The sequence below is a fragment of the Sinocyclocheilus grahami genome, unplaced genomic scaffold (genome assembly GCF_001515645.1).
Source record: "Sinocyclocheilus grahami isolate Dianchi unplaced genomic scaffold, SAMN03320097.WGS_v1.1 scaffold593.1, whole genome shotgun sequence".
Taxonomy (NCBI): domain Eukaryota; kingdom Metazoa; phylum Chordata; class Actinopteri; order Cypriniformes; family Cyprinidae; genus Sinocyclocheilus; species Sinocyclocheilus grahami.
Genome location: NW_015505772.1, coordinates 234,546 through 255,661, shown reverse-complemented (window position 1 = coordinate 255,661; position 21,116 = coordinate 234,546). Strand labels below are relative to the sequence as shown.

General features: G+C 38.6%; 1 protein-coding gene across 4 annotated transcripts; it reads left to right on the top strand.

Annotated features, from left to right (window-relative positions):
• The first annotated feature begins 4,374 nt into the window (after positions 1–4,374).
• On the top strand, positions 4,375–21,078 carry scaf4a (SR-related CTD-associated factor 4a). 4 transcript variants are annotated; one of them, XM_016240559.1, is made up of 20 exons: positions 4,375–4,586; positions 9,837–9,920; positions 10,101–10,145; positions 10,224–10,385; positions 10,503–10,632; positions 11,450–11,592; positions 11,750–11,926; positions 12,105–12,193; positions 13,782–13,875; positions 17,187–17,339; positions 17,420–17,487; positions 17,569–17,759; positions 17,887–17,987; positions 18,072–18,185; positions 18,688–18,844; positions 18,917–19,020; positions 19,107–19,260; positions 19,371–19,451; positions 19,568–19,654; positions 19,786–21,078. In XM_016240559.1, exons 1-20 carry the CDS (start codon positions 4,557–4,559, stop codon positions 20,640–20,642), a joined length of 3,021 nt encoding a protein of 1,006 aa, XP_016096045.1. In that variant the 5' UTR covers positions 4,375–4,556; the 3' UTR covers positions 20,643–21,078. The 4 variants fall into 4 exon arrangements, with proteins under 4 accessions (XP_016096045.1, XP_016096046.1, XP_016096044.1 ...); XM_016240560.1 differs by having other exon boundaries at positions 11,750–11,932; positions 17,211–17,339; XM_016240558.1 differs by having other exon boundaries at positions 11,750–11,932.
• The last annotated feature ends 38 nt before the right edge of the window (positions 21,079–21,116 follow it).

Here is a 21,116-nt window from a genome sequence, read left to right as displayed (position 1 = left end):
TTTTCCCCACCCCCCCCCCCCCCACACTTGATACATGAGTCAGACAGCTCAGTTTGCCAGTGGTTATTTTCTTGATTGTGATTTGTCTTCAGGTGTCACCCAGCGCTTAGGCTCTGGGGTTTTATGGGCTCTGGCTGTCAGTGTGTTTCAGCATATACTCAGATATACCCACCTAATGTCAATGCATGCAGGCATCCAGACACACATATGCGCTTACCTGCACACTACATGCTTACTTTAAGAGAAATCTACAAGTGGAGACAGGACTGATACTCTGATGGATGGAAATATCTGGCCCGCAGGACAAAGTATGAATCAATGTTGAAGAATGAAAGCATGAAAAGGGGGGTGACACAATGAATAATAGTAAAAAAATAACTACCTTGTAGAGAAGTGGCCTAGGAGTTGCACTTGCTCAGGCACGTGCTGCTCATGTGGCAATGGAAGTTCAAGTCAAGCTCATTTTATTTAGGATCATCCTTTCTATACAGTCTCTGTCATCAAAAAAAAAAACGCCAAAAGAAAGCATTATATGTCAGGCTGGGGCAGTGTCGGCGCACACCTAATGCAGAAGCAAATACACTTTTCTATGCATTATTTTCTAATAATTTAGCAGACTGTTGTCAATTGCTCCGCTTATATTACCACATCTCAAGCCATTGCTCAGATGTTTTATATTAAGACATTTGTCAAGTTTTTGTCCTTAAAACTCTCGTGCTCAGGACTAATTTCTTATGCATCTCATCTAATCCCTCCGTTGCTCATTCCAAAATGTGGTTTTAGAGCTATACGAGGCTTGAGCCATTGATAATGCAGTTATTAATTATTATTATTATTATTATATATAAAAATTATTATTATTATTAATGCAGTCTGAAGTTAAGAGAGAGAGAGATAAAGAGAGAAAGCGTGTGTAAATTACCTGCATCTGTGCGTCAACAGCGTTCGGCAGCACCGCGTCTAATAGCAAAACTGTAACTTTGAACCATAGACTGTATAAAAACAGGTTTGAACACGCAAAGTTAGCACCTCTCTACTGAGAAACGTCATGTAGCTTTTCAGTTGCTAAACTATTTTAATGATAAAGTCGCTGGGCATCGCTGACAGCACGTTGTGTGTGTATATCCGTGTGTGTGCGAGTGTGTGTCTGTAATGTAGGTTACAGTAGCCTGTGTGTGCGTTTATGAGACAGAGCAAGAGATGTTTTCCATAGATAATAAAACTTTCGTTGGAAAAATTTATTTTATTTTGGTCAGTGTTTTGTGAGTTTTGGTTCTTTTGCTGTTGTAGGCCGCAAGGATCTTTGAAATAACTAAAAATCATTTGGCGAAGTGATATGGAGCTGTAATACGGTCAAGGCCTGCCTGGAACTACTTTAGCTGTGAGTTTCCTGAAAAATTTAAGAAGAAAAAGAAGAAAACCTTTAATGGCATATTTCATTGTGACAATTTGCCCCTTGTGTTCAACAAACTGTAGGCCTATCTTTTTTTCCTGAACAATAACGGTGCAAATGCTCAATATTTTTTATCTGAATTTTGCCTGTCATAAACTGACTGTAACTAATTTTGAAATGTGAGTATCAAATATGATACATTAGGCGTTTGAGGAACATGTATTTGCCCATCTCTCAATCATCATTGTATTGCATAGCATTATATGTTTTTGGTCATTAAACTAAGAATTTAAATATCATCTTATTTAGCATTTTAGTCGCATTTTAAAGATCTCAGTGATTTACTTAACAATCAGAATTTTATCTTACTTTTTGACCATATAAATATCAGCATCAGCACCAAATTGCATATTTTTGTTCAGTTTGGGCCTCTAAATAAAATTAAGACATTATTTCCCCTGTGTGAGCTCCGTATCATACTATATGGTCCATTAAAAGCTTGATGTTTCAAATATGATACTTATAGGCTACATTTTTCTGACTGTTATTTCAGGATTTACAGGATTAAGCTTTAGTGAAGTATGGACCTATTCCTTTCAGTGTAGACTATTTTAAGTGGACTGAAGAATACTGAAGAATAAGTAATCACAGAGCCCACAAATCTCAAGAAAATAAAAAAGCGCTCACAAAGGAATGACAAAATACATCTAGGAGTAACCGATGCGGACTATTGCAAGGCTGTTTTATAGCAGCCTCTTCTCATCCCAACCTGGAAATTGTGTTTGCACCCGTTCCCCAAACAATTAGACATTTGAGGGGATATTACATAAACTGAATCAAGGTAGTGCAACAAGATAGCAAGCTTACTCATACCATGGCAATATGGAGGTTCATACTGAGCAATGTTTTGTCCCTGAAGGTCGTATCCACTCACACTGAGAGTATTTTGGTTTCAGAACCCCTTTTTCTTCTCCCAGTCAGATTTAATGTAATCTTTAAAAAGTTTGGAGCAAAACACAATGCCAGCAGTGTGAAGCCAAACATCATGGTTTAAATTACACGGTCTTACACAATATCTCTGTGTTCGCCGGCCACTTAGGCATGCAAAATAAACCATAGTAAAGCTGGACACTTTCTCTGGATCTCACTATTTCCTTAAGACAATGACAGTGAGCAGTCCAAGCAGCCAGAGGCAGGGTTACTTAATCTGTTTTAGCTCATGATTTCACTCTTGGATTAAAGCCATTTGTTTTAGAGTACCATGGCATGTCCATCAAACATTAACACTATGCTTATGCACATTAATAAGGGTGGTTAATATTTCAATGAAGGGAGGAGCTTTATAATCCAATCATAATAATATGCTCATCAATCACTGACACTGAGCTTATTGGAAAAAGTTTGAATGTTTGTGAAATGTTAACAAATCATATAAATAAACTGTTTACCATTATATTCTGAAATGTTTTGCAGACTTTTCCCAGAATCATTTTATGAATGATAAGCTGCATTTGGACAATTTGACCATATTGCAAATGAATGAGTTGTCTTTAACTAAATGACGCCCTCTGTTGGAGTTACAGTTTTATGAACCTGTGCTAGACTTACACTATACTTTTCCAAAGTTTGGGGTCAGTAAGATTTGTTTTTGAAAGTATTAGGCTAATACTTTTATTCAGCAGAAATGCATTGTAACTGATTACAAGTAAAGTAAATATTGTTTTAATGTTTAGGATTTCTAGTTCAAATAAATGCAATTCTTTTGAATTTTCAATTCATCAAGGACTCCTTAAAAAAGTATCACAGTCTCTGAAAACATATAAGCAGCACAGCTGTTTTTATCATTAATAATAATATAAAGTATAATAAAATAAAGTATTAATAAAAAGGAGTAATAATGCTGAAAATTCAGTTTTGGTATCACAGGAATAAATTACATTTCAAAATGTATTAAAATAAAAAAACTTATATTAAAATGTAGTATTTCAATATTACATTTATTTTGATCAAATAACTGCAGCATAAGAGACTTTTAAAAACATCTTACTGACCCCAAGCTTTTGAATGTTAGTGTACATTCCTTTGCTTCATTTCGGAAGTGAATTTTAATAAACAAAGGACTTCAGTGGAACATTTTTTAACAGAAGAGCCAAAGGTCAGTGACGGCCTCTTAGCACATGTAATGCTTAGTCATGAACGTATTCAAGGCGTCTTAATATTTTTGTCCTTTTTCATTTGAAAGGATCTTCATCTTCATTCAAACACTTTAAAAATCAGCTGTTTCCTATTACAGACCTACAGCAAGTTTTAAGTGAATGCAGTTGCTCATGAAAGAGGGACTGAATCATCAGTTTTATCCGAACTGTCAAGGGTGGTGGGTGAACATCAGGCAGCCTCCAGCATTTGGAATAATAATGAGCAGAATTTAAGCCCGAAGGATTTGATAAACCATATGTAGTGTAGTCAACCCATATTTTCATGTTTTATAATCCAGGAACACAGAATTTATAATCACTATAATGTTTGGAGTACAGAAAACATGACTTTTTAATGTGTTTATTTTTTCATTGTAAGTAAAATAGGATCATTTAGGCTAATTTTCCTCTTTAATTCATCTTCTGGTATAATAAAAGTGTTGAAAAATATGTTTACATAAGGAATTAGTAGGGTCTAATTTACATTTAATCTACATAACAGGTTCTCATTTGGTGGGAACAAGAAGAAAATTCTGTTTTTAAACGTTCATGTGAACACTTTTTTTAAGCTACATTTGAAATAGTGTCCGCATTTACCATGACAATATGCTTCGATTTGTTTGGTTTTAAATGCATTTATGTTTGTTATCAGTTAAATGTTAACTATTTCCTGTAAATTTAGGAGAATGCCTTTGTATTACCATAAAATCAACTCATAAAAAAGAATGTGATTTTCGCTCTTGCCTGCGTTCTTCTAGCGCCATCTAGTGGCCCTTTGTCGCAACAGCAGTCTCTCAATCCCATCCTGCACCGCGAGCACCGCGCCGACTCCGAGTCCGAGTCCGACTCTGAGCTGTCTGTCTGCTGCTGCCAGGGGCGGACATGTTGGGGCGGCCTGCTGGAGGACGGCACCATATATATTTCTGAGTTTACCGGAAAAACTGACTGCAAAGCAGAGACGGGACACCATGGATGCCGTCAACGCTTTTAATCATGAGGTGTGTGTGTGTGTTCAATAAGATGAAACGGCTGTAAAATGGCGGTTTGTTGATCACAAGCGTTCAATGTGTTGCAACGGCCCAAGTCAGATGAAGGCCTCAGTGTTTAAAATGCGTAGTTGCATGCTGCCAGGTTGAATCTAGCTGTTCATACGAAACCGCCCTTTCGTAAATGTTAGTGTAAATGCTTAGATCTGTGTATAATGGTATTTTAAACGCCATAATAACAGGCCTAATCGTGATAATAGACAGCATGGTCTGCAATTGGTCACTTTGCCTGTTGGTTTCGGCTTTTTTCTACGCCTGATCTAACATGTATGAATACACTTTTGTGCTAAAGTTATAAGACGACGTACAAACTAGTGCTCGTGTTGTTTACAGTCTGCGCTCTGTGTGTGTAGCTCCTCCAGCGTAACGTTTAAGGTTCATTCAGGGAACAGCCATAACCTGTCGCAGTTCATTCTTTCGGGAACTTTATAATGTTTGCTAGTCGAGATAAACAATTGTGGCCGCAAATGGCTAACTTAATTGTCCAAAATTGTGACCGAATAATTGTAAAGGTACCGTATTCCACAAAAAAACATAAATTTCTTAATGCCCATGAAGTTTTTGCGCCCAAAACAGTGAAAATATAGTTGCAAATGACCATTTTCTGTCTTTTCTCTGGCCCTTTAAAAGTATGTTTTTGTTACCTGTACCTTTAAGAAACATGCAAATGATTCTGTTCATCTAACCTCCGCCTACTGTAGTTCAGTGTTTATCAGTGGGTTTGCTGGATGCGAGTTTATGTAAATATGGGCGGTTATTTATTTGCAAAGTGTTAAAGTTAAAAAGTGTTCATTTTTCCAAACTTACAGGTGAAGTTGGTAATTTCTGCACCACAAGCCTCACTAAAACTGACATGCAAAAATAATGATTGTTTTCAATCACGTTTTCGCACGCGCTCGCTCATAAACAATTGTGGCCGCAAATGGCTAACTTAATTGTCCAAAATTGTGACCGAATAATTGTAAAGGTACCGTATTCCACAAAAAAACATAAATTTCTTAATGCCCATGAAGTTTTTGCGCCCAAAACAGTGAAAATATAGTTGCAAATGACCATTTTCTGTCTTTTCTCTGGCCCTTTAAAAGTATGTTTTTGTTACCTGTACCTTTAAGAAACATGCAAATGATTCTGTTCATCTAACCTCCGCCTACTGTAGTTCAGTGTTTATCAGTGGACTTGCTGGATGCGAGTTTATGTAAATATGGGCGGTTATTTATTTGCAAAGTGTTAAAGTTAAAAAGTGTTCATTTTTCCAAACTTACATGTGAAGTTGGTAATTTCTGCACCACAAGCCTCACTAAAACTGACATGCAAAAATAATGATTGTTTTCAATCACGTTTTCGCACGCGCTCGCTCGTGTGTTATTGGTCAGCCAAATTGATAGTCCCTTCCCCAAATTCACGCCATTGGTTAAGCGAGTATGTCAGGATGCTTAAAGGGATAGTTCACCCAAAAATGAAAATTCTGTTCCAAACCTGTAAGACCTTCGTTCATCTTTGGAACACAAATTAAGATATTTTTGATGAATTCAGAGAGAGTCACTCTGGCGCCATTTTGAAGAGTATCATATACGTAAACAACGTATGCTGTTCCATGTCAGCAGCACCATATACAGATGCATTGTTTACATTGTTTAAGCTTTGATCTGAATGTAAACAACGTATCTGTGTACATATGTTGTTTACGTATGTGATACTCTCCAAAATGGCGCTATAGGGTGACGCGGAGGAGACGAATTGTTGAATAAAGTTATTTTTGTTTTCTTTGCACACAAAAAGTATTCTCGTAGCTTCGTACAATTACGGTTGAACCACTGATGTCCCATGGTTTATTTTAACGATGTCCTTGCTACGTTTCTGGACATTGATCGTGTTAGGATCCTTGCTGTCTATGGGCGGGTCTGAGAGCTCTTGGAATTCATCAAAAATATCTTAATTCGTGTTCTGAAGAAGAACGGAGGTCTTAAGGGTTTGGAACAACATGAGGTTGAGTAATTAATGACAGCATTTTTGGGTGAACTATCCCTTTAAATGTAGTTTCACAGTGCCCGCCCACTTTTTCAGCAGCCTTGGTTCCAGAAGTATGTTTTCCATTAATTTTTCTTATAGTCATTTTTAAAAAGTCTTTGTTGGGAGCTAGGAGGTGAATCAAAATATTACAGACCTGAGTAGGTAATACATTTAAATTCTTACTTCACTAACTTTAGAAAAGTATGTTTTATATAGTATATAAAATAGGTATTATGAATGAAATTTATTAAATTCATGTGACCTTCCAGCATCAGATGTTTTGCTCCACTGCCATTTATAAATCCTCTCCCGTGGCCTCATGGGATAATAAAGTGTTCACGCACACTTCAGAATCCCGCCAGAAGTAGTAGGTCATCCAGGTACTTCTCATTTTTCGAATACTTTGAATCGGACGTACTTCTCTTTTGGTGTACTGTTTAAAATGAAAATTCTGTTCCAAACCTGTAAGACCTTCGTTCATCTTTGGAACACAAATTAAGATATTTTTGATGAATTCAGAGAGAGTCACTCTGGCGCCATTTTGAAGAGTATCATATACGTAAACAACGTATGCTGTTCCATGTCAGCAGCACCATACACAGATGCATTGTTTACATTGTTTAAGCTTTGATCTGAATGTAAACGACGTATCTGTGTACATATGTATGTGATACTCTCCAAAATGGCGGTATAGGGTGACGCGGAGGAGACGAATTGTTGAATAAAGTTATTTTTGTTTTCTTTGCGCACACAAAGTATTCTCGTAGCTTCGTAAAATTACGGTTGAACCACTGATGCCACATGGATTATTTTAACGATGTCTACATTTCTGGACATTGATCGTGTTAGGATCCTTGCTGTCTATGGGCGGGTCTGAGAGCTCTCGGAATTCATCAAAAATATCTTAATTCGTCTTCCGAAGAAGAACGGAGGTCTTAAGGGTTTGGAACGACATGACGGTGAGTAATTAATGACAGAATTTTTGGGTGAACTATCCCTTTAAATGTAGTTTCACAGTGCCCGCCCACTTTTTCAGCAGCCTTGGTTCCAGAAGTATGTTTTCCATTAATTTTTCTTATAGTCATTTTTAAAAAGTCTTTGTTGGGAGCTAGGAGGTGAATCAAAATATTACAGACCTGAGTAGGTAATACATTTAAATTCTTACTTCACTAACTTTAGAAAAGTATGTTTTATATAGTATATAAAATAGGTATTATGAATGAAATTTATTAAATTCATGTGACCTTCCAGCATCAGATGTTTTGCTCCACTGCCATTTATAAATCCTCTCCCGTGGCCTCATGGGATAATAAAGTGTTCACGCACACTTCAGAATCCCGCCAGAAGTAGTAGGTCATCCAGGTACTTCTCATTTTTCGAATACTTTGAATCGGACGTACTTCTCTTTTGGTGTACTGTTTTTCGCTTACTATGTAGTAGAAAGTACACGAGCGCAACTTTAGATTTGATTATGTATTTAGAAACCATAAATTTTAAGTGTCTTGCAAAATATGCATATGTACATATATTAAAATAGGTTGAGAGTGTAGGAAGACTGACTATAACGTCATTCACAGTCCTCCATTGTAAGTGGGCGGGTGTTAAAGAGTTCTTTTGGTGTGATTTGTTTGTTTGATTCTCAGAGCGGAGATTTTTTTACAGAATGGGTGTTTTGACTTGAGTTGCCTCTGCATATTAAGATGAAATACGGGGAAGTATTTCACCGGACACTTCCCTTTTCCACAAGAAATGGGCGGGTCTGAGAGCTCTCGGAATTCATCAAAAATATCTTAATTCGTCTTCCGAAGAAGAACGGAGGTCTTAAGGGTTTGGAACGACATGACGGTGAGTAATTAATGACAGAATTTTTGGGTGAACTATCCCTTTAAATGTAGTTTCACAGTGCCCGCCCACTTTTTCAGCAGCCTTGGTTCCAGAAGTATTTTTTCCATTAATTTTTCTTATAGTCATTTTTAAAAAGTCTTTGTTGGGAGCTAGGAGGTGAATCAAAATATTACAGACCTGAGTAGGTAATACATTTAAATTCTTACGTCACTAACTTTAGAAAAGTATGTTTTATATAGTACATAAAATAGGTATTATGAATGAAATTTATTAAATTCACGTGACCTTCCAGCATCAGATGTGTTGCTCCACTGCCATTTATAAATCCTCTCCCGTGGCCTCATGGGATAATAAAGTGTTCACGCACACTTCAGAATCCCGCCAGAAGTAGTAGGTCATCCAGGTACTTCTCATTTTTCGAATACTTTGAATCGGACGTACTTCTCTTTTGGTGTACTGTTTTTCGCTTACTATGTAGTAGAAAGTACACGAGCGCAACTTTAGATTTGATTATGTATTTAGAAACCATAAATTTTAAGTGTCTTGCAAAATATGCATATGTACATATATTAAAATAGGTTGAGAGTGTAGGAAGACTGATTATAACGTCATTCACAGTCCTCCATTGTAAGTGGGCGGGTGTTAAAGAGTTCTTTTGGTGTGATTTGTTTGTTTGATTCTCAGAGCGGAGATTTTTTTACAGAATGGGTGTTTTGACTTGAGTTGCCTCTGCATATTAAGATGAAATGCGGGGAAGTATTTCACCGGACACTTCCCTTTTCCACAAGAGGTTCAGTATAAGCTGAATGTGCCATTCAAGGATATATGAGTATTTGAGTCATTGAATAACCATATTTGTCAACAATATTCTGGTGCATCTGTATTTGTAAATGGTGTCTTAAATTATAAAGGCCTTTTGTTAATCCATACCAAAGCTGTTTTGCTGGACTAGAAGCACAATTTGGTTCATTTTTAACATAAATATTTTTTTTAATATAGTATTTATAAGCATATTCCTTACAAAAACAGAGATGGGATGAGTTGCTAATAGCATGCTACTTTGAGACATACTGCTGTATTGAATTCTTTACGTATTTCATGTATCATTGGATTTACATGGTATGTCCATAAACCATGGTGTAATACCACAGTATCTAAAAAACAGCAATATCATGGTACTTTTCATGTTTAGTTAAAATTATATCTCTCCAAAACCTTCCACTCTAACAAGGATTGCCAGCATTTTTAAGCTTTCAGTGTGAGCTTACCCATTTATGAAGTTTCTATATTTCACGTCAACCTCACTTGCATTACATGCCTTAACATTACTTTATGGCTTCATTGCAGTTGTTCTCCTTGATGGACACCAAGCCTCCCATCTCGAGGGCCAAGATGATCTCCATCACCAAATCTGCCATAAAAGCCATTAAAGTAAGTTGATCTTGAGGTTGAAGCGCAGTAATCACACCCTTCACAACTGATACCTGATGCTATTGGGTTAAAATATGATACAGTGTGTGTTTATGTGGGTACCTCAGATCAAAGATGCTTTAGCACAGGGATACATTTGAAAACCTTCCCTTTAATCCTCATTTTTTTTGTGTCTTCCAGTTATACAAGCATGTTGTCCAAATCGTAGAAAAGTTCATAAAGAAGGTTGGTGCATATCTGGTATGAATTCAAGATGGATGATTGATGTTTGTGTTCATTTACTGAATGCTATCTTATGCACAGTGCAAACCCGAGTACAAAGTACCAGGGCTATACGTGGTGGATTCCATCGTGAGACAGTCACGGCATCAGTTTGGAGCAGATAAAGATGTGTTTGGACCTAGGTTCACCAAAAACATCACAGGAACGTTTGAGAATCTTTGCTTGTGTCCCACAGAAGATAGGGTGAGAATATCCAGCAATACGCCTATTTATTTTAAATTTTTTACAGCTTTTTATTCAGTACTCTTGTTGTATGATTTAAATGATTCTCACTTTATAACGTTTCTCTTCCTTCTTCAGAGTAAGATAGTGAGAGTGCTGAACCTGTGGCAGAAGAATGGAGTGTTTAAGATTGATGTAATCCAGCCTCTATTGGACATGGCTGCTGGATCCAGCAGCTCAACAGGCTTAGATAGCGGCCCTGATGGGGGTAAGACACTGATGTGTAACATTGTGAATATCCTATTTTAATGCACTTCTTATGTTACAAGATTTGTTTTGTGATACAAACTTGTCTTTTTGGTCGCAAGTATGAGCAGCAAGACAGTAGCAAATGTTTGGGGTAAGTAAGATTTGTTTTGCGAGAAATTAATGCTTTTATTCAGCTATGAAACTCTAAATTGATCAAAAGTAACAGTATAGAAAGATTCCTATTTCAAGTAAATGCTGTTATTTTGAACATTTTATTAATTAAATAATTTTGAAAAAAATATCAAGGTTTTGACAAAAACAAAGCAAGCAGCTGAACTGTTTTGTTGAAAGGTTCTTGAGCACAGTAAGCATATTAGAATGATCTCTGGAGTAATGTCTGCTGAAAATTCACATTCACAGGAATAAATAACATTTTAAAATATATTACAATCAAAAACAGTTATTTTAAAAAGTAATAATATTTCACAGTCTTACTGTTTTGCTGTATGTTTGATTAAATAAATCCAGCCTTGGTGAGCTTTTTCAGAAACATAAAAAAAACTTACAGACTCCAAACATTTGAATTGTAGTGTAGATGTGTTAATAGTGTCTCTAATTTAAGCCTCAGTATTAAAATGGTGTTAGAGTTGCTAAGTAAATTCAAACTGTTAATTGTATTGTATCGACTCAGAACTCTGATTCTGTGATTTGCATGCATCATCAATCAAAATACCTTGTGGGGCATTTGTCTTGTTTTAAAAGGTTTTCCTTTTTACATTTAATTTTAGAGTTTCCTACTGACATATAATAAGTTGATTATCAATGTGTTATTGCAGCATCTCCACAGTCTCCGGTGAGGGAACAAGAGGCTCATCCTGTGGTGACGCCAAACTCGATCGCAGCAGCTGTGCCTCAGCTTCAGAACTCAGATGCCTTTGCAGCTGTTGCTCAATTTATTCAGTCTTCTCAAGGACAGCAGGTTAGTCGACTGAATGCACTGGGTTTCCTGCATATCAGTTGTTTGGGAAGGACAAAGCATTGAACACCTTGGGATGATTTTAGCATGAAAAAATAAGGAAGAAATCATGAAATAATTTTAGCCCATTCGGGATATTCATGTTCACTGTTTTCTAAAGCTTCAGCAGATGCTTCAGAACTTTCAGCCGTCAGAGAAACCTCAGTCTCCAGCTGTGGACAATAACACGAGTCACCTCCACCTACAGGCCCAGGCTATGACTGCCTCCTCCACCCTCACACATCAGCACATCCATCACGCACCACAGCCGGAGGAGAAGAAAGCCACCTTCGACAAGGTGAAAGTAAGAGATCAGTTGTTTTTTTCAACACTGACAATGTCAGATACATTAGGAACAGGGGACCCCAAAACCAGCCCGATATACCAACCAACTAATTTACTGTGATATTGTGTTGGTTTGCACACCCCTGGTTGGCCTAAAGTCACTGACATTCTCTTTCCTCTTCATTCTTCAGACCCTTCTGGACCGCTTTGACTATGACGATGAGCCAGAAGCGGGTGAGGAGGCAAAGAAGGATGAAACGCCGTCTGTCCAACCTGCTATGTAAGTAGCATCTCCTTTACCATATTTTGAACGCTGTATATCACAGAGCTCGACAATAAGGACTGCGCGATGGCCCAGGACTAGCGTGAAAGACGTTCGGGACAGTAGACGGATTTGTCACTTGCCCGATCGGGCCACTGCAGTGTCGTCACGAAATTTGATCATTTGCATGTATTTTTAAGACTTGTTCATTTAAAAATTAAAGTGATTAAAAAGCATTTGGGCGCGAAAGACAACTCCTTTCAGTACTCACTCGCTGTGTTCTGTGTGAACAGCACGCGCACAGACAGCCGCGTTTCTGACACGCGTGAGCCCCCTGAATGGGCAAATACATACAAAAGTATGTCAAAATACCCATCCTGGCAAGTAATTTTGTAGCTTTAACAATGATTAATCTTAATTGAATTTATACACTGGAGTACAGATGTCAGACATTTTTTGTTTTATTTCAGACTATCTTCTATTCCGTGCTTGCACACAAACTGTACTGCAATCCTTTTCCCAAAGGCCATTTGTGCGGAAATATTATGTTATTATTATAATTAGTCTGTAAATGGTCATTAACAGAGGCCGGAGATGCTGAAGACGGACACAAAGAGGAGAAAATACTGTAGCAGACAGAACAAGATCACTGTTCACGATGCACAAAATATAGGAAGAAAATCCAAGTATTGAATGTTTCTGAGGGGAACTGACTGTTTTCAGAAATGTCTTTTCAATGTGTTTTAATTTTGTCTCCGTATAATGCATTTAAATTAGTGTTAATACGTGCAATGCTGCTATGTTAACAGCGGTAACTAAGGAAACGCTGTATTACTGTACCATAAGCACCGCCTGCTGTCAGAGAGTGAATCTGCGTCTCATTCAGCCCGTCTGCTGTTTCTGTTTCATACCGATGTTTTCTGTAGTATAATTTCACAAAGCTAAACTTTGGTTTACAGATTTTGATATTATACAGTCTAATATAAATAAAAAATTGCACATGTTTTTTTTGTTTTGTTTTTTTCAATTCATGATTAAAATGCAGTGGTTGCCTCTAATTTCAAATGGCTATGAAAAATAAAGGTGCAACACAGTGAAGAATATACAAATGTTATTTTATATGTGATTTTTCCATTTCTGTACCTGAACATCTACAAACATAAAAACCTAAAGCATCATTTAATTTCTATCTTTGTGCTATAGGCCTATATTTAATTGTGCTATTACATGTAATTTGTTCATTTGTTATTATTTACTGGCTTTAATAATGTTTAAACTTTATATTTATGTTTATTTTTGGCAAGTGATTTTTGCTGTGGTATCGAAATTGAAATAGAGAATTGTACAATTTAATATTAATTAATATTGGTATCTAAAATATTGGTGTCATATAAGCTTATTTATTAGAATACAAGATAACACATCAAAAACAATGAAAACAGCAACTATTTAACTTTTTTGTGATAAGGCCAGTGAAAATGTTGGTAGGGCAAGTAAAACATTTTACCACTGGCCCGATCGTCTGCCCCTGAAAAAATCCTTAGCGTTGATCCCTGTATCACCTGCTGAGCTTGTGCAGAATTTTCAGTGTGTTATTTCTTCACAGAGGATTTCCTGAGCAGACCGTCCCAGGATTTCCTCCAGCCAATCAGATGCAGCACTTTCAACAACAAATGATGGCTGTATCACAGCGGCAACAGGTAGATTACTACAGCGCTCTTATATGGAGACATTTTGGACTGAAATCTGATTTTGTTGATTATCAATGTGTTATTGCAGCATCTCCACAGTCTCCGGTGAGGGAACAAGAGGCTCATCCTGTGGTGACGCCAAACTCGATCGCAGCAGCTGTGCCTCAGCTTCAGAACTCAGATGCCTTTGCAGCTGTTGCTCAATTTATTCAGTCTTCTCAAGGACAGCAGGTTAGTCGACTGAATGCACTGGGTTTCCTGCATATCAGTTGTTTGGGAAGGACAAAGCATTGAACACCTTGGGATGATTTTAGCATGAAAAAATAAGGAAGAAATCATGAAATAATTTTAGCCCATTCGGGATATTCATGTTCACTGTTTTCTAAAGCTTCAGCAGATGCTTCAGAACTTTCAGCCGTCAGAGAAACCTCAGTCTCCAGCTGTGGACAATAACACGAGTCACCTCCACCTACAGGCCCAGGCTATGACTGCCTCCTCCACCCTCACACATCAGCACATCCATCACGCACCACAGCCGGAGGAGAAGAAAGCCACCTTCGACAAGGTGAAAGTAAGAGATCAGTTGTTTTTTTCAACACTGACAATGTCAGATACATTAGGAACAGGGGACCCCAAAACCAGCCCGATATACCAACCAACTAATTTACTGTGATATTGTGTTGGTTTGCACACCCCTGGTTGGCCTAAAGTCACTGACATTCTCTTTCCTCTTCATTCTTCAGACCCTTCTGGACCGCTTTGACTATGACGATGAGCCAGAAGCGGGTGAGGAGGCAAAGAAGGATGAAACGCCGTCTGTCCAACCTGCTATGTAAGTAGCATCTCCTTTACCATATTTTGAACGCTGTATATCACAGAGCTCGACAATAAGGACTGCGCGATGGCCCAGGACTAGCGTGAAAGACGTTCGGGACAGTAGACGGATTTGTCACTTGCCCGATCGGGCCACTGCAGTGTCGTCACGAAATTTGATCATTTGCATGTATTTTTAAGACTTGTTCATTTAAAAATTAAAGTGATTAAAAAGCATTTGGGCGCGAAAGACAACTCCTTTCAGTACTCACTCGCTGTGTTCTGTGTGAACAGCACGCGCACAGACAGCCGCGTTTCTGACACGCGTGAGCCCCCTGAATGGGCAAATACATACAAAAGTATGTCAAAATACCCATCCTGGCAAGTAATTTTGTAGCTTTAACAATGATTAATCTTAATTGAATTTATACACTGGAGTACAGATGTCAGACATTTTTTGTTTTATTTCAGACTATCTTCTATTCCGTGCTTGCACACAAACTGTACTGCAATCCTTTTCCCAAAGGCCATTTGTGCGGAAATATTATGTTATTATTATAATTAGTCTGTAAATGGCCATTAACAGAGGCCGGAGATGCTGAAGACGGACACAAAGAGGAGAAAATACTGTAGCAGACAGAACAAGATCACTGTTCACGATGCACAAAATATAGGAAGAAAATCCAAGTATTGAATGTTTCTGAGGGGAACTGACTGTTTTCAGAAATGTCTTTTCAATGTGTTTTCATTTTGTCTCCGTATAATGCATTTAAATTAGTGTTAATACGTGCAATGCTGCTATGTTAACAGCGGTAACTAAGGAAACGCTGTATTACTGTACCATAAGCACCGCCTGCTGTCAGAGAGTGAATCTGCGTCTCATTCAGCCCGTCTGCTGTTTCTGTTTCATACCGATGTTTTCTGTAGTATAATTTCACAAAGCTAAACTTTGGTTTACAGATTTTGATATTATACAGTCTAATATAAATAAAAAATTGCACATGTTTTTTTTGTTTTGTTTTTTTTCAATTCATGATTAAAATGCAGTGGTTGCCTCTAATTTCAAATGGCTATGAAAAATCCAGGTGCAACACAGTGAAGAATATACAAATGTTATTTTATATGTGATTTTTCCATTTCTGTACCTGAACATCTACAAACATAAAAACCTAAAGCATCATTTAATTTCTATCTTTGTGCTATAGGCCTATATTTAATTGTGCTATTACATGTAATTTGTTCATTTGTTATTATTTACTGGCTTTAATAATGTTTAAACTTTATATTTATGTTTATTTTTGGCAAGTGATTTTTGCTGTGGTATCGAAATTGAAATAGAGAATTGTACAATTTAATATTAATTAATATTGGTATCTAAAATATTGGTGTCATATAAGCTTATTTATTAGAATACAAGATAACACATCAAAAACAATGAAAACAGCAACTATTTAACTTTTTTGTGATAAGGCCAGTGAAAATGTTGGTAGGGCAAGTAAAACATTTTACCACTGGCCCGATCGTCTGCCCCTGAAAAAATCCTTAGCGTTGATCCCTGTATCACCTGCTGAGCTTGTGCAGAATTTTCAGTGTGTTATTTCTTCACAGAGGATTTCCTGAGCAGACCGTCCCAGGATTTCCTCCAGCCAATCAGATGCAGCACTTTCAACAACAAATGATGGCTGTATCACAGCGGCAACAGGTAGATTACTACAGCGCTCTTATATGGAGACATTTTGGACTGAAATCTGATTTTAATGACATTTTCCTGTAATTTAAAGGGGTCCTATTATGCTTTTTCACTTTTTCAACTTTAGTTAGTCTAATGTTGCTGTTTGAGCATAAAAATTATCTGCAAAGTTAGAAAAATCAAAGTCCACCTCAAAAGGAGATATTTTATTTAACAGAAATCACTTTTCAAAAACTGCAACGAACGACTCGTTTGGACTACAACGCATATTTTCCGGGATTTGTGATATCACAAATATCGACGAATGGGACGAGACCTGGTTGAGCTGCGCTAGAGAAGGCAACGAGTGTTATCACTAAGTCAGAGACACGCTAGTTTCCCCAAGGCAGATGAACTTAGAGTGGTTACAATCATCCGGGTTTAAATCGCGCTCAAATTGATTTGATTTTGACGCAATATTTACACTGAAGCACGCAGGCGGCTATGGTAAGGGGCATGACATTTCCCGACCAGGCGCCGAGTGCTGCCAATCACAACACACACTGGCCCAGCTAACCAATCACAACACATTTCATATTTCAGAAGGTGGGCCTTCATTTGATACAGGAACTATTCGAGCCGTTCATGCCAGACTTGGGAGAGAGGTGTTGTAATAATGTAAAATATGTGAAAAACAATGTGTTTTTCGAACAACTTAGTATGAGAGCCTGTTCTAGTACACCCCCAAAACAAAATCAAGACTTTGTAAAAGAGCATAATAGGACCCCTTTAATAAATCGACAGTCACGTTTTGGTTTTATTGTTGTTGTATGCTCAGGTTGTTCTACCTTCAAATGGACAGGTCCAAGGCTTTGGTCTTATGACCTCTCAGGCCTATCCAGACATGATGCCTCAGATGGGGCAGCCACATGCAGCTTATCCGCCTCAGAATGACACCTTCAGTCAACACATGGCTGGACATCAGCATCCGGTAAAATCATTTTGGAAATGAACAATTAACTAAGTCTTAACTGTTAAGCTAATACTAATCTCTGACAACTTGTGGCACAGGAAATGATGAATTCAGATGCATCGGCTAGGCCTTACCCCGATGGCAGGAGGTCACGTTCAGGGTCGAGGTGCGTACAACAAACCACTGTCCTTATGAACAACAACACTAGTCCTTGTGACAAGGTTAAATGTTGTTGTTGTTGTTTCAGATCTCCTAAAAGAAGAAGGTCTCGGTCCAATTCCCGTACCAGACGAATGCGGAATAGGCGGTCGCGCTCTCGTTCTCGAGAACGACGGCGTCAGTCGCCTCGCTCGCGGTCTCAGGAAAGAAGAGACAGAGAACAGGAAAGAGAACGAAGACAAAAAGGCCTTCCTCCTATAAAGAATAACACTCTCAGTGGTAAGCAAGGCCACTTTCACTACTGTGCAGTCGGATTATGCTTAATTGCCCACTATAAAGTACGCATAACACAGTATTAAACCTTCTTCCTGATGCCAGTGTGGAATTGTGTATCTCTCTCTTTCAGTGTGCAGTACTACTCTATGGGTGGGACAGCTGGATAAAAGGACACAGCAGCAGGACGTGGCCTGTTTACTAGAGGAGTTTGGACAGATAGATTCAATTAATGTATGTTCTTGAGAATTAGGGGAACATAAGATGATGTTGGATTTTTGCGCTGAAGTCTCATTTGATCTTGTCTGATTTTGATAGATGATTCCTCCTCGTGGTTGTGCCTACATTGTTATGATTCATCGTCAGGATGCCTATCGAGCCCTGCAGAAACTAAGCAGAGGTCCATACAAAGTCAACCAGAAAGCCATGAAGGTATCAGATGATTATTTTAGCACAGACTGATAAAAATAAAACCGCATAAAAAGAAATTTAAAACTTTTTAAATGTTTAAAAAAAAAGTCATATGGTAATCAAGACAGTAAAACAGTATTATTGTGAAATAATATCACAAATTAAAATGACTGTTTTCTATTTAAATAGTTTTTAAAATGTAATTTATTCCTGTGATGTCAAAGCTGAATTTTTGTCTGTCACATGATCCTTCAGAAATCATTCTAATATGCTGATGCTTAATTTGGTAATTTAGTGTTCTGATTTTATTATTATCAGTTTTATAATCAGTTGTGCTGCTTAATATTCTTTGTATGTTTTTCAGGGATCTTTGATAAATAGAAAATTCAAAACAATGTAAATAGACCTTATAAATACCTTATCTTTACCGTCATACAGTATTAATATCTTTTAAAAATCTTAATGACTTTTGAACAGTATTATTGGTATTTTTTCACAATTATTATATAACTGTATTTTCCAGATTGCCTGGGCTTTGAATAAGGGCATCAAGGCTGAATTCAAGCAGTATTGGGATGTGGAGTTGGGTGTATCCTATATACCATGGTCCAAAGTAAAGATGGAGGACCTCGATGTGTTTAGAGAAGGAGGGATGCTGGACCCTAATACTCTTGCACCAGGTAACTATTGCAACCAGTTGTTAATAATTTGTCTAGGCATTGAGCTCACGTATTGTTTGCATGTCTCCACAGAATGGAGAAGCTCTCAGATTGAGCTGGAGAAGGCTGAAGAGTCTCAAAACGGCAGGCTTGAGGTGGGAAAAGTGGAGGATAGCCCGACTGTAGTACCTATGCAGGTAACTCATATTGCCCTGGTTCCTCTTCCTAAAGTTTTTAGATTTGGTCCTATTTATTTATTTTTCCTTGTTTTGTTCTTCTTTAGGTTCCTCCTGTCCAGCCAATGGGAGCAGTCAGTGTCCCACCTCCAGGATTCCCAGGACCCATGAACATCCCACCCCCCTCTTTCCCACTTGGGGTTCCCCCACCCCCAGGTCCCTTCATACGGCCAGGCTTTAACCCCATGCAGATGCCACCAGGTACAGAAATACTAATGAGACAATGTTATTAAGCGTGTTATCAGGAGGATAGATGTTTTGTTTTCAGAGAAGTATTGTACCAGTTACTAACACATTATTCTTTGTTTCAGGATTTCTCCCCCCGGGTGCCATGCCGCCTCTGGGTGCCACTGGGCCTCCTCCACCTGCAGCAGGCATCGGCATGCCTCCAGGTGGGCAGACTTTATTGTATAAACCCTACCTAATTTTGTTTTTATAGGCTTGACCAGTAAGCCAGTGTTCAGTTTCTTCAAATTTCCCATCTGACCTGATTTTTTTTCTGCTGTAGTTGGCAGCTCAGTTGAAGACCTGTCGAACGATCTAGCAGGTATGGGCCCAAGAATCAACAGCGATGGAACAGAGGGATTCAACTCAGGTGGGTATTTGTGTCTGTGTCTCATTAATCACAAAATATTATGAAATAATATTTTAATATAGTCATGCTGTTTTTTTTTTATTCATGTGTCTTTGTGAAGTAATTTCATTGTTATATCATTAACTCTGCAGGAAACCAGGTGCCTCCTGGAGGTCCACCAGGGATGGGCATGCAGTCTCCGCCAGGTCTTCTAGGTTCAAGGCCGGGAATGATGCCTCTCCAGCGGCCCCCAGGGATGCCGCTCCCACACATGCAGCGCTTCCCCATTCCACCTCCTCGACCTGGCATGCCACCCATCCCACCACAGATGATGCCACCCAGGGGTCCACCTCAGATGATGCACCGCGAGCCACCACCCGGGGGCTTCGGCATGCCGCCCCCTCCTCATGGCATCAGGGGCCCCTTCCCCCCTCCCGGACCTCCCTTCATGAGGCCGAGCGGACCCAGACCAGACGGGCCAAATGATCACGAGGTGAGGCCGTTCAGAGGCGAGCGCCCTGGTTTAGGGCGGGGCAGAGATCGAGAACAGGACTGGTACGTTGGGCGGCGCCCTTTTGGCGAGGGTCGTGGCGGTGAGAGGCCAGATGGTCGTGCGCGATTTGGAGGCTGGCACGAGGAGCCGGAAAAACAAGGCGGATGGGACCGAGAGAGGGAACGCAGGGACTGGAGGAAAAGTCCGGATGGAGAGAGGGATAGAGATAGAGGACGGGACGGTGAAGAACGGACGAGGCGCTCTGCAGGAAGCAGAGAGAGGAGCACACGCTGGGATCGAGATGATAGACTCGATCGACTGGGTCTCACCAGCATGGAACCCAATGAGAGACTTGCAGCAAATACCAACAAGCCCAGTGCAAACACTACTAAAGAACTTCCTGAAGCCAAGCTCGATGTTCCAGCACCTTCCACCGCAGCCACAGCAGACTCTAAAGCCTCAGAACCTATAGCAGAGAACAAATCTGCTGAACAAACACATACGGACGAGTCATAGATGCCTCTTTATATGTCAAGACCATATGAGCTTCTCACATGTCAGTGCTAATCTTGAATACTGCTGGCTAGAAATCAAAGTCCAATGTTGTGGGATGCTTTATGCAATGATGCTTCCCAAACCAAGTTTTTCTGACTTTATAAAGCATCTTTCGGCAAACGTGGAGCTTTGCCTTGTGAATTTATTGTCCCACCTCAGTAAAGCTTGAATGTTGTATTAAAACTGAAGATAAGGAAAAGAAACAATTAATGATTCTGCTGTAAATATGTTAACATTACTCGAATGATGTTTGTAGATTTTGACTGGCCATTTTTGGTTTTTACTTTACAATGATATCCCTGTTGAGTTTTAGTAATGGAAGCATTGACTAAAATAAGATATTAAGACCCTTTTGCTGTAATGTTTTTAACTTAATGTTTACAACATACAAAAAAAACCACAAGATGTTTTTATAATTTTTAACTTTTTGGAGAT